This window comes from Leguminivora glycinivorella, chromosome 12 (assembly GCF_023078275.1).
Source record: "Leguminivora glycinivorella isolate SPB_JAAS2020 chromosome 12, LegGlyc_1.1, whole genome shotgun sequence".
Classification (NCBI taxonomy): domain Eukaryota; kingdom Metazoa; phylum Arthropoda; class Insecta; order Lepidoptera; family Tortricidae; genus Leguminivora; species Leguminivora glycinivorella.
In genome coordinates this window covers 9,000,592-9,020,298 of record NC_062982.1, presented here as the reverse complement: position 1 = coordinate 9,020,298, position 19,707 = coordinate 9,000,592, and the positions used below count along the sequence as shown (strand labels likewise).

The following is a 19,707-nucleotide window of genomic DNA, read 5'->3' as shown; positions in this document are numbered from 1 at the left end:
CCGGTAAAATAGCGACAGGAAGGCTAGTTTTCAAAAAATTGCCAAAAAATCATTATACAATATTATAACGACAAATGGATAACAGCAATTTAACTTCCTGAATTAACTAAAAGAAGCAGACCAGAAAACCTGAGAAATTTAGCTAATATTCCAACTTTTGCATTACCAACCAGCACAAATGAGTATGGCAAAAGAGTATGGACAAGTGCCTTGCCACGTGCTTTGAATAGATTTCCATATGATTCAATCATAGAAAATAGAACAGATAAGCAAATAGTAAAGTCATATAAAAGTATGTTGTTGAACAATTTACCTAATCTCTGAATTGACATAAATGTAGTTAAAATGTAAGTATATTATATAATACTAACTTTTAAACTGTAATGTAATGCATGATCTCAATTAGACCTAACTCAATTAGAATCTAAATAATAATAGATTAAGAGTTTTGTTTGTATAAAAAATGACTGAAATAAACAGTTCAAATTTTAATTTTTTTTTTTTTTTTTTTAGCAGATTGTGCAGATTATTTATATACTAAAATAACTTCGATAACATGTAGATTTTCGGAGAAATGATCACTTGTTTCGATGTATTTTCAAGACAAAATTGAGTTTCTTTTACTTTTAATTTCTCAATTACAAAGTATTAAATGATAAATATTGTTTAATGGGACTAAAATACAAGATATTAGGAACTTAAATTTACCGCATTTATGGGAGTGAGCTTATCAAATTGTACATAATAAGAGCTCCGAAATCTGTGCTTCACGCGGTTTTTTCTAAACGAGCATCAGAAAAAAAATCATTACTAATTGGAAAAGCTTTTTCTTCCATATGTTTTTTAATTAACCGACAGTTAATAAGATGTTCTAACTGAAACAAGTACTTTTACTGTCTTTTAGTATGAGTAAAGTGTACAATTTTGTCGATAAATATTGTGCATTTTACAATATATCGCCTTTTTTTGTCATAGCGCTCTTAAATTTGAAGGGAGATTATCATGGAAATATGGAAACGGCGGAATAATAAACTCGCTTTTGTAATAGAAGTCTAATTTTATATTACACTGTATAATATTACGTATAATACTTTTAACACTATTAAACTAGACCCTACTACATAAACTGGGAAGATATTATTAGTTACATATATTTAATTAAATTCCTATCAGTAGCGTCCTCTTCAAAGACCACATAGCTGGGATAATTATTAGTAATTTATTTTTTAATATTTCATTGGTCAGACATGTTGCTTTCTAACAGAGCAAAAATGTCAGAAACATTTCCAGTATTATACTAACTATCCCTACAATCGATGTTTTTTTTTTTTTCAAACTTTCCCTTTCATTTATTTTTCATCCTTTTCACTACTTCTAGTTTGATAGGGAATGTCTTCCAGTAATTCTTCTTTATCTTACTATTTATTTCTAACAAGATACAAGTAGCGGCAACGTACGTAACTTTAGCACTGACCGTTATTGCGCAGAACTCAAAAACAAGTATCTCTGGCGATTACAGGGAGCGAAGGCTATATCCCCATGCGCAGCTATCCCCTCCGCATTTCACTCAGCGCTAAAGTTACGTGCCGCCATTTGTAATCCTGCTTTTTTCTTTTTATAGCTCCTTCTGAGTGTCAGTAGTCATTTTTTGCCTTTTAATAAAGCAAAGCACGTTGATCCAAATGAAGGAAGCTGAAGAAATGTAGACTATCCTTAGACTGGGAGGCATAAAGTAAAAGTTGATTGTCTGTCCAGGAATCCAGAAACATTGGTTGGCGACGAAAGTCTTCCAGTACTTTTCTTTTAGCTCGTCGAAGACGCTTTCTCTGCCTTCTAAGTAGCCAAGAACTGAAATAGGAAAGAACACAAAATAACTTATTGTAAAAGTACATAGTGACTTTTTGTACTTAGAGCGAACTAAATTTAGCGATTTCACTTTACAAGATTTGTAACAATCTCAAATCGTCCATGGATAAATAGTACATTACATCAGAGGCCGGGAAAATGAGGATTTCCGGCCAAGTGGGTATATAGGGATACACGCCACGCCGAGGCATGTATAGAGCTTTTCTCAAACATACAATGAAATAAAAAAAAATGCTCTAAAGGACAATATTTTATAAAAAAAAGTTACTTTGCAGGCCTAGGCCTAAAAAATAATATGAAATCCCTTTACAGTCCTCTCGAGTTGTTGCGCCCAAAAAGCGATACTTCCCAGCCCATTTTAAGGAACGTAGAGACAATATTTCATTGCATGTTTGAGAAAAAAAGCTTTTTATTGCCGGTTACACGCAAGTATAATCTCTATATTAAATACCTACCTATACCTAATGACCTACCTGTACTCAACACATACACATGATACACACAAAACAATACACTCTTTTTTTGGGGCAGTCGTGTAAAAAGTAAGTATTTTAATTTAAATAATTTCACCAACTGCCAGATTTTGCCGCTTTGATATTTATTACTTTATTAGGATTATTGGGAATAGGTATTTCCCAAGAGGTAGGTATATTGATAGTATTCACAGTACCTACGTCAATACTATCAATATAGTTATTTGAATATTATTAGAGCTTTCTTAGGGAGTGTAGTCTGGCTAATGAAAGTTAAACCCGCAAAAACGTGGCAATTTCAAAAAAATTGGATAAGGCAACTCATTGATTACATGGATTCACTTTTTAGGGTTCCGTACCACAAAAAGGAAAAACGGAACCCAAGGATATCTCGTGTGTCTGTCTGTCCGTTGTCACAGCCAATTTTCTCCGAAACTACCGAACCGATTAACTTGAAATTTGGCACACATATGTAAACCTGTGACCCAAAGACGGACATGTAATTTACGTTAAGAAAATTCAATTATAGGGGCCACTTTTGGGGGGTAAAAGTGAAAATTAAAAATCAAAGTTTTCAGAACTATATTGTGTTACATATCAAATGAAAGAGCTTTTTATAAGTATTTCAAAAATATTTTTTTTAATAATTTTAAGTCAAGTAATTTTCAAGTAATTTAAGAAAATAGACAAAAAATGACCATTCCTCCCCCCCCCCTTTTCTCCGAAACTACTAAGCGTAAAATTTTCAAAAAATACACGAGATAGTTTTCAATTTATAGATTACAGGAAAACCTATTAGAAATCTACAGTAAAGCGTAAGTCGGACTTAAAAGAAAAAAAAAAACCATATTACGAATTTCACTCACTGCCGCTGCAAGGAGTTACCAAATCTCTTGAAATTGTGTGAGCGCATTTGAATATTACATATAAACTCATTTCTGTTTCGTTTTGTTCAAAATATCGATTATTCGCAAAAATGACTTAAGTTCCTACTAAAAAGGAGGAGGTTAAACCCTTCTTGTACCTAGTGTACGGAACCCTTGCAACGCGAGTACCTACAGTACAACTCGCACTTGGCCGGTTTTTAGGGTTCCGTAGTCAATAGGAACCCTTATAGTTTCGCCATGTCTGTCTGTCTGTCCGTCCGTCCGTCCGTCCGTCCGTCCGTCCGTCCGTCCGTCCGCTGATCTCAGTAACCGTTAGCACTAGAAAGCTGAAATTTGGTACCAATATGTATTTCAATCACGCCGACAAAGTGCAAAAATAAAAAATGGAAAAAAATGTTTTATTAGGGAAACTCTTGGCCGGTTCTTTATTATTTCTAATTTATTTTCAGCACTTATTCTACTAGTTTTTGCTGTTTTATTAATTATTATTTATAGATTACTTTACTAGGTACCTACTGTTAACTTTTTTTTTCTCCGTCATGGCTTTCAGTCCTCGCTAATTTAAGCAAAGTGAATTCCGCCTTACAGAAGACCGCAGCCAAATAGCACTAGACCCTACTCATAGTGTTGTGTTCCTGCCGGTGAGTAAGGCTGCCAGAGCTCAACGAGGGTGCGGTGTGCTGATGATGGGAGGACTTACGGAACTAACTTGTTCCGTCTATTGTCCTTTGAGTCGTCGGCAACCCGAACCCTCCTTGGAACTTGTACACTCCTTTTTGCTGTGTACTTAACACGGCAAAAGGGAGTGTACAAGTTTCTAATGGGGTGGCAACGCGCATGTGACACTGTTTGAGTTGCAGGCGTCCATAGGTTACGGTGACCGCTTTACATCAGGCGGACCGTATACTTGTTTGCAACCGACGTAGTACCTATAAAAAAAAAAAATCTGCCAATGTCGAGGTGAAGACTTTTGACTTTTTAAATCCGAAATTAAAATCCGAAATTCGTCAAAGTGACAGTGTCACTGACAGATGACAAGGAATATGTTGCCGTTTAAAAAACTACAGCCGGCGTATTATCCAATTTTATCACTTGTCCACGTGGATAAAGCATCCGTCATGCTTTGGCAAGTATGTCAGTGTGAGAGTGACCGTTGTCTTATCGACGTGGATAAGTGATAAAATTGGAAGCATGATACGCCGGTTGGATTCAACTTTCATTAGCCAGGCTCTAGCAGTCAATACTTACTGACATAAAAGCTAGCTAGCAAAAACGGGGTCATTGTGAACTGGTCGATCGCCACCTTCGTGATCACTGTCTTCATCGATTTACCCACAAACTTCGAGTCTAAGAATTTATACCTGTAAAATACAGAAAAGTAAAAATAGTATTTTATACAATCGTGATATAATACAAAGCTTTTCAGTCGAGTACCATGTTTAGGCCACGAAGCTTTGCTGAGTGGCCTAATAGTACGGTACGAGAGTGAAAAGCTTAATTATATCACTATTGTATACAATACTTTTTCTACGAGTCATCATCTTCATCATCAATGGACGGAAATATCATCATTCATAGAAGTTAAAATTAATGTTAATAGCGTTGTTCACCGTTGTATCAACATCGAATTACCTAGCAACCAATTGTTTGTAATAACCGTCTCTGATTGGCCGATAACGCGACAGATAAAAAAAAATGTGTTTCAGATGCCGACAAATTTGCCAGGTATCCCAAATTAGTATAGAAATTGTATGAAGTTCTATTTTTGAAATTATCACAGTTAACTAAAAGTCAACTATAATGAGATTATTATAGTTGAGTTGGAGCTGCCATAGAGTATCCAACACTGAAAAGTTAGCACTTATAGTTTAGTACGTGGTGTCCTAATTGACAGATTACAGTCGACGAGTAGAAAAAATATATTCATAACTAATTATATCGCTAACGTTACACTCGTGTAGTCTACCCTACACCTAGCATCTTTTGAGGTCATCGGCATCATAATTGTGTTCGTCAGCTTTACTCACTCAATTGCTTCATAATTTTCAATGAACTCTATTACTTATTAAAAATAAATAAAGGTGACAATTAATCTCTTGTTACCAGCACTAGAGCTACCAAAAGCAATGAGCGACTATTTGACTAGTGCCACTGCGCAGTTGAGGTTGTGCCAATGTTGCGCTCATCAGCAGCGAAATTCAAATTTTTGATGGGAATTTAACCTTCGTCCTATATTTTCAATACATTTTTAAGTGTTATGGCTTGTTGATGATTCCACCAACGTCAATTTTTTAGAAAAGAACGCGCTTCTTAAAGTCAATTTGCCGGTGAGCCCTTTATTTCTCAAATTTGCTGCCTTTTTTTAGGGTTCCGTAGTCAACTAGGAACCCTTATAGTTTCGCCATGTCTGTCTGTCCGTCCGTCCGTCCGTCCGTCCGCGGATAATCTCAGTAACCGTAAGCACTAGAAAGCTGAAATTTGGTACCAATATGTATATCAATCACGCCAACAAAGTGCAAAAATAAAAAATGGAAAAAAATGTTGTATTAGGGTACCCCCCCTACATGCAAAGTGGGGGCTGATATTTTTTTTCATTCCAACCCCAACGTGTGATATATTGTTGGATAGGTATTTAAAAATGAATAAGGGTTTATTAAGATCGTTTTTTGATAATATTAAGATTTTCGGAAATAATCGCTCCTAAAGGGAAAAAAAGTGCGTCCCCCCCCTCTAACTTTTGAACCATATGTTTAAAAAATATGAAAAAAATCACCAAAGTAGAACTTTGTAAAGACTTTCTAGAAAAATTGTTTTGAACTTGATAGGTTCAGTAGTTTTTGAGAAAAATACGAAAAACTACGGAACCCTACACAGAGCGTGACCCGACACGCTCTTAGCCGGTTTTTATTGCCAAGGTTTGGTTGACCGTCTATATCATCTATATGTATATATACTTGTAGACTAGACTCTGTGACGCTAATTTAATTAATGGCAATCTCTAAGAATTTGCCAATTACTTGCCAATAGAACAAGGTAGGCGCGTAAACGCAGGTGCCGACGGCCACGATACGCGACGCCGCCTTGAAGTCTATCTCCGGCTTTTCAGGCTGAAAATATATAAAAATCATGTTACTGAGTTTCATCAAGAATTCTAATAAAATAAAAGATATTCTTAAATTATATTCCTATTTATTAAATCATCTACATAGAGTACGTATTATGGTTACAGGATATATGTATATAAATTAAAACCGAAATAAATTACACATATGAAAGAAAAAGTGACCAAGTCCTCTGGTGCCTGAGGCTGGAAATTGAAATATTTCAATAATAATATTGCAAGTTGAAATATTTTCAATAGATTATAATTTAACTTGTGTTCATTAGTATATGTATATAATAAAGAAAAGTATAGCGCAATTTGAAATAACTATAGGTGCTATGCTATATATGCTACTGTAGTGCGTGGTTGGTTAGTTTGAAATATAATTATTTGTAAATACTAACATTGGCATGTTGTTATACTTACTTATTATATCGTGGTACTGTTGCTAACACATGGGTTTAACACATAAGTAGGTAAATAAGTAGGATTAATGTACGTTTTATTATTAAATAGAGTAATATTAAACTGATCACAATCATTTCATGACGCTAACATATCGTTCATACAGACAACTAGCTATAATTATCTCCCCTCATACGTTCCGCGTATCATGAATACGATGACGTAACAGGCGACAGCAAAGTTTGTCAATATTCGCCAGCCACGTCAACGGTAGCGTGGCCGAGCGGTCTAAGGCGCTGGTTTAAGGCACCAGTCTCTTCGGAGGCGTGGGTTCGAATCCCACCGCTGCCACGATCTTTTTGTTTTATAAAAAAATAAAGTGTGTTAAAATTTAACTCTGTAGTATTTGCAGACCTACTATGTCAATTGCCACGTGCCAAAGATTTTTTTTTTTAATTCAAGAACTTGGTTGTCTTTGAATACCTTTGCCATTTACCCAAGTTTATTCATTCTGGCACTGCGAAATAGATTTAAGACTAAAATATACCGAATTATATTTGTTGAATGTCTGCTGCGATAGCTCCGCTGCCGTATAGAAGGTAGCGTAAATACTCGTGTTGGCCAATAAGGGGTACTTGCGGAAAGCCGTCTTTACCAGCCCTAGTACTCCCATGGCGCTTGCTTCCTGAAAAAAGTGAATAAATACCTATATTTTACATATAGGAGAAAGTTACACACGTCGGAAATATAGTGTAGACCAGTGGTGGGCAAAGTACCTACGGCCCGCGAAAGGATTGTATCCGGCCCGCCACTGGTTCTTCAAAATTGTGTTTGATATTGGCCACTTGGCCAGAACTGAAGTAAAAAAGCATTTTGGTGTAAATCTTGCCTACCTCTAAAATTCCTTCATATTTTGGAAACCAATGAAAAAAATTTGCCTACCACCTAGTGTTGACCAAGAGGTAATAACCTAACCACAAAATTAACATTTTTGAAAAACCCCCGACCGCGACATAGTACACCGATTTTCATGAAACATGGCTAAGAACACTCCCGACTAATTCAGCTTTGAGACAAAAAAACTAAATCTAAATCGGTTCATCCGTTCGGGAGCTACGATGCCACAGACACGTCAAACTTTTATAAGTTTGTCGGTCGGTGGTTGTCACCCCGTCGTTTTTGCGTCGGGGGTTAAACACTGGGCTTGTAGAGTATTTTGCTCTAAAGCCAACCCTGCACTGATCATGAATATGCACTGATATGATACGTAACTGTTATACTGTTACATAAGTACTATTATCCCATCTTATGTACATACAGCACTGAAATGTAAGCTTTTAAAGAGTTTTTTAAGCTAATTTCTGTTTTCCTGGACATCTTGTTTGTTGACATAAATATTGTCATTGTCAATTATTGAAGTTGAATAAAAAATGAAGCTTGAATATTCTATGAAAGTAGTTTAGTTTTATTAATAAACATTCAGTATCTATGCTTATTTGCGTCAAAAGTTTTTGTCAAGTTTGGCGTGTATCAGACGTGTTCCAAGATCTATATTTTCGCGTAATTTCAGCTTCATAAAATCTATATCCTGTCCGATATCGCGATGTTGTTTTACAAACACAACTGACACATGTTTTTCTTAAAAAACATATTGATTCGTATGTCGAAACCAGAAGAAAGAAACCTCGAACAAGATGGGAGGATGAACTCAAACTTACAGCGGGCCCGAAGTCACACCTCGGACACTGGGATTTAATATATATGAAAGAAGCGCGTTTCTAGCACACAGTCTAAGCTCGTGTAGGTGAACACGTACCATGCTTGTATGAGTGAAATATGACAGGTCGACTGGTCGCGTTTTTGACAAGTGGTAACTGTGAGGTAACCGAGAGGGGGTGGGCGGCACTTTCAGCGGGGAGCGGGAGTGGCCTTACTGTACGATAGTACTCTTTCTTATACTGTGCCGAAGTGGAGAAGAGTGGAGGCCTTTGCCCAGCGGCATACTGAATTAAGAGATATACTCTAAACCAAAGTGGAAAACTTCGACTGTGTTTCGATTGACTAGCGTCAACGATTGTTTTTCGGCTACGCCGGCAGGGAAACCATATAAGGATCATGGTAAGTCGGCCAAATATGTTTAGTACTAAATTTTGAAACAGTTACATTCAAAAGGGTAGAAAGCCGGGTTTTAGGGGTTCAAAAGGCCAAAAATAATATAATCCTAAATTAATTTTCTCAATAGTACAAGCTTTGCTTAGTTTGGGGCTAGGTTTATCTGTGTAAGGTGTCCCCCAATATTTTTTTTTCAATCATTATCACTTTGCTACACTGTCTCGAACAATGAATTTATAAGCGACTTATGCGACTTCCCTTATTATATTTCTTACATTACTTACCTATTTTAATTACATTTTACATTAATGCAATGCGCCATTACTACATTTGATTAAGTATTCATTACTGTTACACAGCTATTTCCGCAATTTACATTGATATTCTGAATAATTAATTTTGCACACATAGGTTTGTTAATATTTGTTTACACGGGTTAACCATAATTAAAGGTTATGAGTTATAAAAAGTTGAAATTGTTTAAATTTTTATCAAAGATGTACTTTATATTTTTCAGATTTAAATGTGTTTTAAAATAATAATAACTTGAACTCTACATTATGTAACAGAACAAGCGTCTATGACGAGGAAATGGACTCGTTATTACATATAAAACTTACGGCGAATCAACTTTTCCTTGACCAACTTTTGGTGCATATTTCCTTCGGGATTTCATTGAATATTTTAACAAATAATATCTTTGATGGTTAATCACATGTTTAGTTACGTCATCACTGATAAAATTCACTATTATTAAATGTAAAACAGGTTGGAAAAACGTATTTATCAACAAACTACGTTCACATGGACGAAATACTGACACTGACAGTTGTCAACTGCATAGCGTTCCGATATTATGTCTTGGTTCCAATTACGAGTCAGAGAGGTAATAATGACTAATATTGGTTATTATGCTTCCTGAATATATCATTCAATGTAACATTTAGTAACAGATAAAATATTTCATTGCGAAATTACTTACAAAATAAATAAGAATGTTCCACAAAATAATATTTACGTAAAAATATTTGCGAATCGCTCCACTATTGGACTACATAGGTATCAATATCAATAGCTCTGTCTCTCTCTAAAACACGTGTACTCGGCACGTGTTGATAAGCAAACATCCGTGTGTTAATCGTGAACTCTAATGCATAGGGCATAAGACTTAGTAAACAAAGCACACGATTGAGTAGCCATCTTGTCGGAAGTCGGATGTCAGAAGTCGGAAGTCGAATGTCAGAAGTCGGAAGTCGAATGTCAGAAGTCGGAAGTCGGATGTCAGAAGTCAGAAGTCGGAAGTCGAATGTCAGAAGTCGGAAGTCGGATGTCAGAAGTCGGAAGTCGAATGTCAGAAGTCGGAAGTCGGATGTCGGAAGTCGGAAGTCGGAGATAAAATCTATAAAAGGGTCGGAGCGAGCCGACGCGATTCATTCTTAAAATATCCGCAAGACTAACAGTGTCTCTGGCTTTCGTGTGTTATACTGGTGAGTGAAGTTGTTCTGCTATTATTTCTCTGTTTGTTTTTACTTGGAAATTATTCTAAGTGATTGTAAACTTTGAAATTGTGTCTCTGTTTGGTTGTGCGGGGACAATATCGTCGTACAGTTGAACTTAGACCTATGGTGGAATTGCTTTACTGTCAGTTGTGGGGATAATTTAGTGTTCTATTTATAGTGTAGTGTTACATTTAAATTGATGTGTATAGTGAAGTTTTCTGTGCTTTGTTTCATGAGTGCCGTCAAGCAATACAAAGACTGGGTCGATGTATGGCTGGTGCTTGGAGATAAGTCTGTGTTTGGTTTTGTAGGGAGAAATTCTTGCAAAACTAAGCTTAGATTATAGCACGTAAAGGAAACCTCATTCGTTTGTTTAGTTGGTCAGTAAAATTGAATTTAGTAATTTTCTATGGGGTTATTTTGTGAAAGTTATAAGCCAGATCATTGTTTGTGACAGACTGTTGTCCGGCTAAGCGCTTTATACCTTGCGGCTGTTAAACATAAGGCGTTTAGGAGTCTTTTTGTTCCAAGTGGAGGGCTTGGGCGTCTTTATTTACTTACAAAAGGCGTACTTTCTCACCGGTCTCAAAGAGTCCAACTGTTAGATGGAAGTGAGGACTTTCACGATTGACGAAAGACATTAGGAGTAATCCTTGCTCACTGAAGTCGGCAGTATTTGAGGCTGGGGTCCTATATATATTTATATTTATTTACTCGGTGCTCTGGTCCATGCTGGCGTTGGTCGCTGGGGATTTCGGTTGTGATCGATCCACATCTAAGTAAAGTTGATCGCAGCTGGGTCTCTCATGTGGCTGGTACTGGTGTGTCCTAGAATACTGGATATATACACGGATAGGGCGATCTACTCTCTGCTACCCTAGCCCGCGGGCAAAAGCAGAGGGGGGGATCATAACTCAAGCCTATAGGTTGCCTATCTCAGCTTCGCTGGCTGAACTGTACAGCTTATGGTAGGGATACACTTGTGCATATTTTGAACACAAGATCTATGGTAAGTGATGGTCTGTGTTTCAGATATGCTAGAGTAGGGAAAACGATAGGACTAGGGTAAAGTCACACACTATTTCTATGAAAGTAGAGTTCTTTTATGATTGGTCTTAAATTATAATTGGTCAACGTGTATTGTGGAGAAATAATTTAACTACTACTATTTATATGGTTTAAATGGACTTTAAATGTGGTGTTTACTATCTTAAAATAAGTGGTAGAACTGGTAATTTATAAAATCTCTTATTACTTAATTTATCTGAGTGAAATTAATAATTGTGGTAGCAATTTCTGATCTTTCGGTGTGGCTGCGGGACACTTAGTGTTGCTAACTGGTTTTAAAGGTAAATTCTATCAAGATGGTTAGGGAAACAAACTATTCTTTGGAATAAAAAGCATAGGTTTGTTATAGGGCCCAGTGGCATGCGAGCGCCGTCCACTGATGGAAAGTCAAAAGCTTAGAAAAGTTAGTAGACTTAGTTCTTATAAAAGTTAGCAACTGCTCGGTGTTTCGATAAAACATTAGAAAGATCGAGAAGTTATGGTCTATTAGCAGTATTGGGGAAAAGGGGGGTTTAGCTAGGGGAAAAGAAACAAAATAAAAGGGGGGGTTAGTTAGTAGATAGATAGCCCTTCTGGCTTGGCATAGGACTCTCAATAAAGCAGTTTGATTGAGATTAAGGATCCTATTCCGCAACGCAAGTTCGTACCCAAGCCAGGATCACTAATAGAGCGTAGCGGTTGATTAACAAAATATTTTTTAATATTTATTTCATGTATGTTTCACTCACTAACTTTTATTCTAAAAATTTCTTCATTACGTCATTAATTTTCTCACATATAACTTTCTAGGCCTAAATCTGATAAAATACTCTTCTATAACACTATATTATTATGCTACAATAACCTTTATTCTTCTTTAAAATATAAATAAATAAAATTTTAAAAATTAGTCAAAAATACAGCTGATACTCATTAAAGGATCTAGGTTATCGCGGTTCACATCGAAGGGTTCTACTTATTCACGCTAGACGATCACAAGGCCAAATTTAAGGGGTATATTTAAAGGGGGTTAACTATACTGTTGATTAGTCAAGTAAGTAAGTAAATAAGTAAGGTGAGCGGAGGTTTAGTTACATTTGGTGCCGTGACCAGGATCTAAGATGTGCTCTGTAGAACACATCTTGGATACCAAGGTTTATAAATAAATAATAGGAATTAGCCTTACCAGGCTACATTTGTTGTTGTGAAAACGAGTGGGTGTGCTGTATTTCTTGACTTATTTCATCTCTAAATAAAACTCATATACCTAATATTTTTATTCAATCGCTATTTCATAAAAACTAAAATAACTTTATCGTTAATAAACAAGTCTGTAGTATTTTCTTCCATTGTTAATTCTTGCCGCGTTCCGAGCGAAGTTATGCATCAGTACAGAATCAATTATATTTTCGTCTTCCTCTGGTATCTGTAAAAATAAAATAATAAAATTAAAGTTGCGTAGTAAACTTAGACAAAATCTATTTCTAGGAAATTAGCTCATAATCGCAGTGGTTGAACTAAATATTGTCCCGATTAGGCAATTTTAGCACCATTCGGGTTGCATTGCTACGTAGCAATTGTTGGCATTGGCACATCTTGACGTTCCTTTGCGCCTGTGCGTAGTACTATTATTTATTCTGTGTCTTAATGTATGTTTTATGGCTGTTGTATAGGCAGGGCAAGTACTGGAAATACTAGGTACTTATATAGAAAATACCCATGTATCTAAAATAATAGGAAGCGCGGAGCTGTAGCACTTTAGAAGAGTTTGCCACCTCGTGACCGGAATTGGAAACATAAGTGTGTACACAATGTACAATAGTAATAGAATTTCATGTTAAAACAAATAGTTCTCTATATGCCCAGTACATTTTCTTAGCAGGTTCTGCCATCTTCAGGGCTATTTTGAAATCTCACATCACGTTTGCACTTCACACCGGAGATCGGATAGCTTCGATGCTGTCTTATATAGTTCGTGAACACTCTGATGTTATGTATGTTCCTAGAAGGCGTCTGTTATACAGAACTTCATTCATAGGCAGGATAACTACTAGTTAGGCCAGTAAGTAGGTCGCTAACATAGTCTAGATGTAAGATTATTTTCCTAAAATAATCCAGGATACCTAAGCCCTAGATTTAAGACCTAGTAATACAAGAAGATAGGCTCTAGTCTAATGGCTATGGGGGCGCGATTATTCATTGTCGCGCTGAAGTACAATATTATATGGGGCGTCCCGCCATTTTTCTATGAATACTGAATAGCTACACGCATGTGGTACTATGACAAGTACATTCTTCGATGGATGGTTTATTTGCATTTCAGTTGTAACGCTATAATCTACGTATTGTCTCACAGGATTTCATACATCATACAATAAATTGACAAAGTCTTTATACTGAATATTTTCACTATGAGAACAAATGTCTGTCTGTTAGGTTATACGTATTAGTCATATTAGGACTAATTTAAGTTCATTAGCTTATAAGTTGTCATACATTTTCATACTACATCATTGGTAAACAGGCATACGTCCCTCTTGATGGTGAGAGGTCACCGTAGCCTATATCTGCCAATTATTTCAATAAATTAAATGCACTGTACGAATTTCAACCTTCTATAGGTATACATTTTTACTGTAGTAATACAAATAAGTATGTATGTATAAACAAGATTTTCAATAGCTTCATATGACATGAGTTCGTTATCTTACATGATAAGCTGTAGGCTAGTCTAAAATAGTAAGTGTAAAACCATACAATCATTATGTTCGGTAGATTGTGTACACAGCTTTTATACAATATTTCACAAGTCAGGAGTATGCCAACATACTGTACTTCATTACAACCATGTCAAACATATCCTACGAAATATTAGCATTACCAGCATCTGGGAGGTCGTACCTTGCCATACCTTAACTCCACCACTGCTTGATCATTGTCACAATTGCTTAATTAATTTCATGAAAATTGATTGAAATTTGTAATATTCCTGTTAAGTAGGCATAGATAATAAGCACTATCATCATTATAAAACCATATTTTACTGAGGTTCAGAAATAGTATGTATGTGGTACGCAGTAGGTATGTAAACTTACCTAACGTGACCGGGTCCAGTCTGATTGTCGGATTACTTTGTTGTTCAGTAACGTTGAACGAGCTGGTAGTGCAGATCAGCGAGACTGAGGGGAAATAGTCAGACATTAGAAATGTTCATGTGGATAGCGTAAGAAAAGGGTTTAGTTTTAGAGTGGGGTTCTGCCAAATAGGAACAATATTATTTCACTTATCTATTCACGGGGGCGCGTCGCTTAATTTTTGGAACTAAGACACGCCCATGAGAAATAATTTGTCAGAAAACACAAAGCATACTCAAAAATTTTCAGAAAAGAAATAACAAACATTTTGCGATAAAGAAAGCCTATTTCAACTTATTCGTTAGAGATCACAGATATGTTTTGCAAGTTTTCGAAAACAACGACTTGTTTGATTACATTAAAGTGTAAAAATAAATGCTTACCTTTGCTGGAAAGCTAAGTATCCAGTTTATTTACATCCGTTGCACTAGGCTAGATTTCACTAGGTCTACTGTACACCGAACACTTATTGCAATGAATTAAAATAACGCGTTTTCGCCTGATTTCCTAACGAATTTATAGGTTATAAAAATTAAAACTCACTTAGTGACACAAACATATTTTACATTGATCTGAAAGTTTATTCTTCGGACCACATTTGAAATATTAAATGGAAAACATTTGTTTTAAGTTATTACAGATTCATGTTGTAGGCAGTATAGCGCTAAAATGGTCCATACATAAATAGATCTGTCATTTTTTCGCGGACAAAGCGGTTTAGCGGTAAACATGAGATAGATTAGAGAAAATAATTTAACCACAGATAACATATATCTCCGCCAAAAGGTTTTCTATTGGCGACATTACTCAAACTGTCATTGTTCTTAAGTTGGTATGCTTGATCGTCATACAATTTTGTAGCAGATGAGATTATGATAAGGTGTCACATGTTGTCCAATGGTTTGCGGTTAGTAAATACTTTATAAAATCAAATACTTTAAATAGTATACTTTGTAAATGATGAATGTAGGACTTCTTATAAATAAAATGAAATTTTCTTTGCCTTCGAGTCAGGGTAGTGTGGGGTAAAATGGGATAGGTAAACTTTTAAAATTATTATCTAGTTTCTATTTCTATTTTTATTATTTATTTTGATTACTTTTAAAAGCGTTGGCTTTCTGTAAACAATCGAGTGAAAGCGTAATTGAGGAGGAATGAACGAGTGGGTGTATATGTGTATAAGTTAGAGGTGATGAATGCTTATAGTTGTATGTTTGATAGATTGAATGGCTGGATATGACGGATGTAAGATATGAAAGTGTGTCTCGAATGTTTCTTTTATGGAATGAGTGGATTGATACAGACAGACAGCGCTAGAAAGTAGTCAAAACTAGTTTGGTCGGAATTTGCGGGGAACAAACAAGGGGGGGAATTTTGGGAACACATTAGTCATAAAATTCTTATTGGTTAGGTTAAAATCCATTTAGATTCGACCCATTTCAAGGGTAGTTTTTTGTGGCTACTCACTCTACAAGGTAATAAGACCCACACTGAATCCACACACCTCATCTTGAATGGGATGTATTTGACAATCGACATAAATAAAAGGGCCAAAATCGTCTAGTGAGAACGAGGCTCTTTTCAATATTTGTTTCCTTGCTATGTGTTCAAAGATGTGAAGTTTAGTATCATCAAATCATTTCTTTATTTGATCAAGGATGTGGTACCAAGTTGAGGTACATGCTTATGTCATTTAAGGTTTGTTTTATAAAAAAAAAAAAAAACACATCCAAACAAATCTTAAGTCAGTATATTTTATTCAAGTATGAGACATGCGCCAAAACATGTGGCTGGAGTGATTAGGTAGAAAAATTGGTTTGAGTTCCGACAATGGAGATTGAAGGCTCTGGACTTATAATGAGAGCTCTAAAGGTTTCTTCGTAATTGCGTGGGAAGTTATTGTGAACTCGTTGAAATTATTACGATAATTATTCCGGTCCAACAGTGTGGATGGAATGAATATTCGCCGCGACCGGGGAACGAGCTAGCAAGAACGGGTTAGTAGGACCTATCAGATTCACAACCTGATATCCCTGGCGATGCGTGGACTCTGAGAAAGGGGTTATCATGGTTCATTGTCGAGATTCTGATGAGCTGATTTCAAAACTGAGTCACTAGCAGTTGCATAGTATTGGAAAACACACCACACGATTAGAAATGGGGGATATTTCCGACTGATCTAGAAATATTTTTCTTTTATTCTTTTATTCAATTTTATTGCTTCTTTTGCTAAGTGAGATTGGATTTTTTTACAAACCACTTTGTATTTTATAAAAGAAATCCAATCGGGGGCGAGTTGTAACAGAACAAGCGTCTATGACGAGGAAATGGACTCGTTATTACATATAAAACTTACGGCGAATCAACTTTTCCTTGACCAACTTTTTGGTGCATATTTCCTTCGGGATTTCATTGAATATTTTAACAAATAATATCTTTGATGGTTAATCACATGTTTAGTTACGTCATCACTGATAAAATTCACTATTATTAAATGTAAAACAGGTTGGAAAAACGTATTTATCAACAAACTACGTTCACATGGACGAAATACTGACACTGACAGTTGTCAACTGCATAGCGTTCCGATATTATGTCTTGGTTCCAATTACGAGTCAAAGAAATAATAATGACTAATATTGGTTATTATGCTTCCTGAATATATCATTCAATGTAACATTTAGTAACAGATAAAATATTTCATTGCGAAATTACTTACAAAATAAATAAGAATGTTCCACAAAATAATATTTACGTAAAAATATTTGCGAATCGCTCCACTATTGGACTACATAGGTATCAATATCAATAGCTCTGTCTCTCTCTAAAACACGTGTACTCGGCACGTGTTGATAAGCAAACATCCGTGTGTTAATCGTGAACTCTAATGCATAGGGCATAAGACTTAGTAAACAAAGCACACGATTGAGTAGCCATCTTGTCGGAAGTCGGATGTCAGAAGTCGGAAGTCGAATGTCAGAAGTCGGAAGTCGAATGTCAGAAGTCGGAAGTCGGATGTCAGAAGTCAGAAGTCGGAAGTCGAATGTCAGAAGTCGGAAGTCGGATGTCAGAAGTCGGAAGTCGAATGTCAGAAGTCGGAAGTCGGATGTCGGAAGTCGGAAGTCGGAGATAAAATCTATAAAAGGGTCGGAGCGAGCCGACGCGATTCATTCTTAAAATATCCGCAAGACTAACAGTGTCTCTGGCTTTCGTGTGTTATACTGGTGAGTGAAGTTGTTCTGCTATTATTTCTCTGTTTGTTTTTACTTGGAAATTATTCTAAGTGATTGTAAACTTTGAAATTGTGTCTCTGTTTGGTTGTGCGGGGACAATATCGTCGTACAGTTGAACTTAGACCTATGGTGGAATTGCTTTACTGTCAGTTGTGGGGATAATTTAGTGTTCTATTTATAGTGTAGTGTTACATTTAAATTGATGTGTATAGTGAAGTTTTCTGTGCTTTGTTTCATGAGTGCCGTCAAGCAATACAAAGACTGGGTCGATGTATGGCTGGTGCTTGGAGATAAGTCTGTGTTTGGTTTTGTAGGGAGAAATTCTTGCAAAACTAAGCTTAGATTATAGCACGTAAAGGAAACCTCATTCGTTTGTTTAGTTGGTCAGTAAAATTGAATTTAGTAATTTTCTATGGGGTTATTTTGTGAAAGTTATAAGCCAGATCATTGTTTGTGACAGACTGTTGTCCGGCTAAGCGCTTTATACCTTGCGGCTGTTAAACATAAGGCGTTTAGGAGTCTTTTTGTTCCAAGTGGAGGGCTTGGGCGTCTTTATTTACTTACAAAAGGCGTACTTTCTCACCGGTCTCAAAGAGTCCAACTGTTAGATGGAAGTGAGGACTTTCACGATTGACGAAAGACATTAGGAGTAATCCTTGCTCACTGAAGTCGGCAGTATTTGAGGCTGGGGTCCTATATATATTTATATTTATTTACTCGGTGCTCTGGTCCATGCTGGCGTTGGTCGCTGGGGATTTCGGTTGTGATCGATCCACATCTAAGTAAAGTTGATCGCAGCTGGGTCTCTCATGTGGCTGGTACTGGTGTGTCCTAGAATACTGGATATATACACGGATAGGGCGATCTACTCTCTGCTACCCTAGCCCGCGGGCAAAAGCAGAGGGGGGATCAACCGACACAAGCCTATAGGTTGCCTATCTCAGCTTCGCTGGCTGAACTGTACAGCTTATGGTAGGGATACACTTGTGCATATTTTGAACACAAGATCTATGGTAAGTGATGGTCTGTGTTTCAGATATGCTAGAGTAGGGAAAACGATAGGACTAGGGTAAAGTCACACACTATTTCTATGAAAGTAGAGTTCTTTTATGATTGGTCTTAAATTATAATTGGTCAACGTGTATTGTGGAGAAATAATTTAACTACTACTATTTATATGGTTTAAATGGACTTTAAATGTGGTGTTTACTATCTTAAAATAAGTGGTAGAACTGGTAATTTATAAAATCTCTTATTACTTAATTTATCTGAGTGAAATTAATAATTGTGGTAGCAATTTCTGATCTTTCGGTGTGGCTGCGGGACACTTAGTGTTGCTAACTGGTTTTAAAGGTAAATTCTATCAAGATGGTTAGGGAAACAAACTATTCTTTGGAATAAAAAGCATAGGTTTGTTATAGGGCCCAGTGGCATGCGAGCGCCGTCCACTGATGGAAAGTCAAAAGCTTAGAAAAGTTAGTAGACTTAGTTCTTATAAAAGTTAGCAACTGCTCGGTGTTTCGATAAAACATTAGAAAGATCGAGAAGTTATGGTCTATTAGCAGTATTGGGGAAAAGGGGGGTTTAGCTAGGGAAAAGAAACAAAACAAAAGGGGGGTTAGTTTGTAGATAGATAGCCCTTCAGGCTTACTTGCTTAGGATCCTGATAAAGTGGTTTGATCAGGTCAAGGGTCCTATTCCGTATCGCAAGTTCGTACCCAAGCCAGGACCACTAATAAGGCGTAGCGGATGATTAACAAAATATTTTTTAATATTTATTTCATGTATGTTTCACTCACTAACTTTTATTCTAAAATTTCTTCATTACGTCATTAATTTTCTCACATATAACTTTCTAGGCCTAAATCTGATAAAATACTCTTCTATAACACTATATTATTATGCTACAATAACCTTTATTCTTCTTTAAAATATAAATAAATAAAAT

The 19,707-nt window shown here is 36.1% G+C and overlaps 1 protein-coding gene and 1 non-coding gene across 4 annotated transcripts in view; one reads left to right on the top strand and one right to left on the bottom strand.

Annotated features, from left to right (window-relative positions):
* Nucleotides 1-1,043: 1,043 nt before the first annotated feature.
* The window catches only part of LOC125232253 (mpv17-like protein), a 150,055-nt gene continuing 131,391 nt past the window's right edge, over nt 1,044-19,707 (bottom strand). For all 3 annotated transcript variants that reach the window (XM_048137908.1, XM_048137907.1, XM_048137906.1), the window contains exons 2-5: nt 7,282-7,419; nt 6,248-6,333; nt 4,475-4,587; nt 1,044-1,848 (exon numbers count right to left, since the gene is read on the bottom strand). In XM_048137908.1, coding sequence (XP_047993865.1) covers nt 1,616-1,848; nt 4,475-4,587; nt 6,248-6,333; nt 7,282-7,407 — 558 coding nt within the window. In that variant the 5' untranslated portion in view covers nt 7,408-7,419 and the 3' untranslated portion in view covers nt 1,044-1,615. The remainder of the gene's footprint in view (nt 1,849-4,474; nt 4,588-6,247; nt 6,334-7,281; nt 7,420-19,707) is intronic.
* On the top strand, nt 7,004-7,085 carry Trnal-aag. Its single transcript has one exon. It is a non-coding gene; the product is annotated as a tRNA-Leu (tRNA).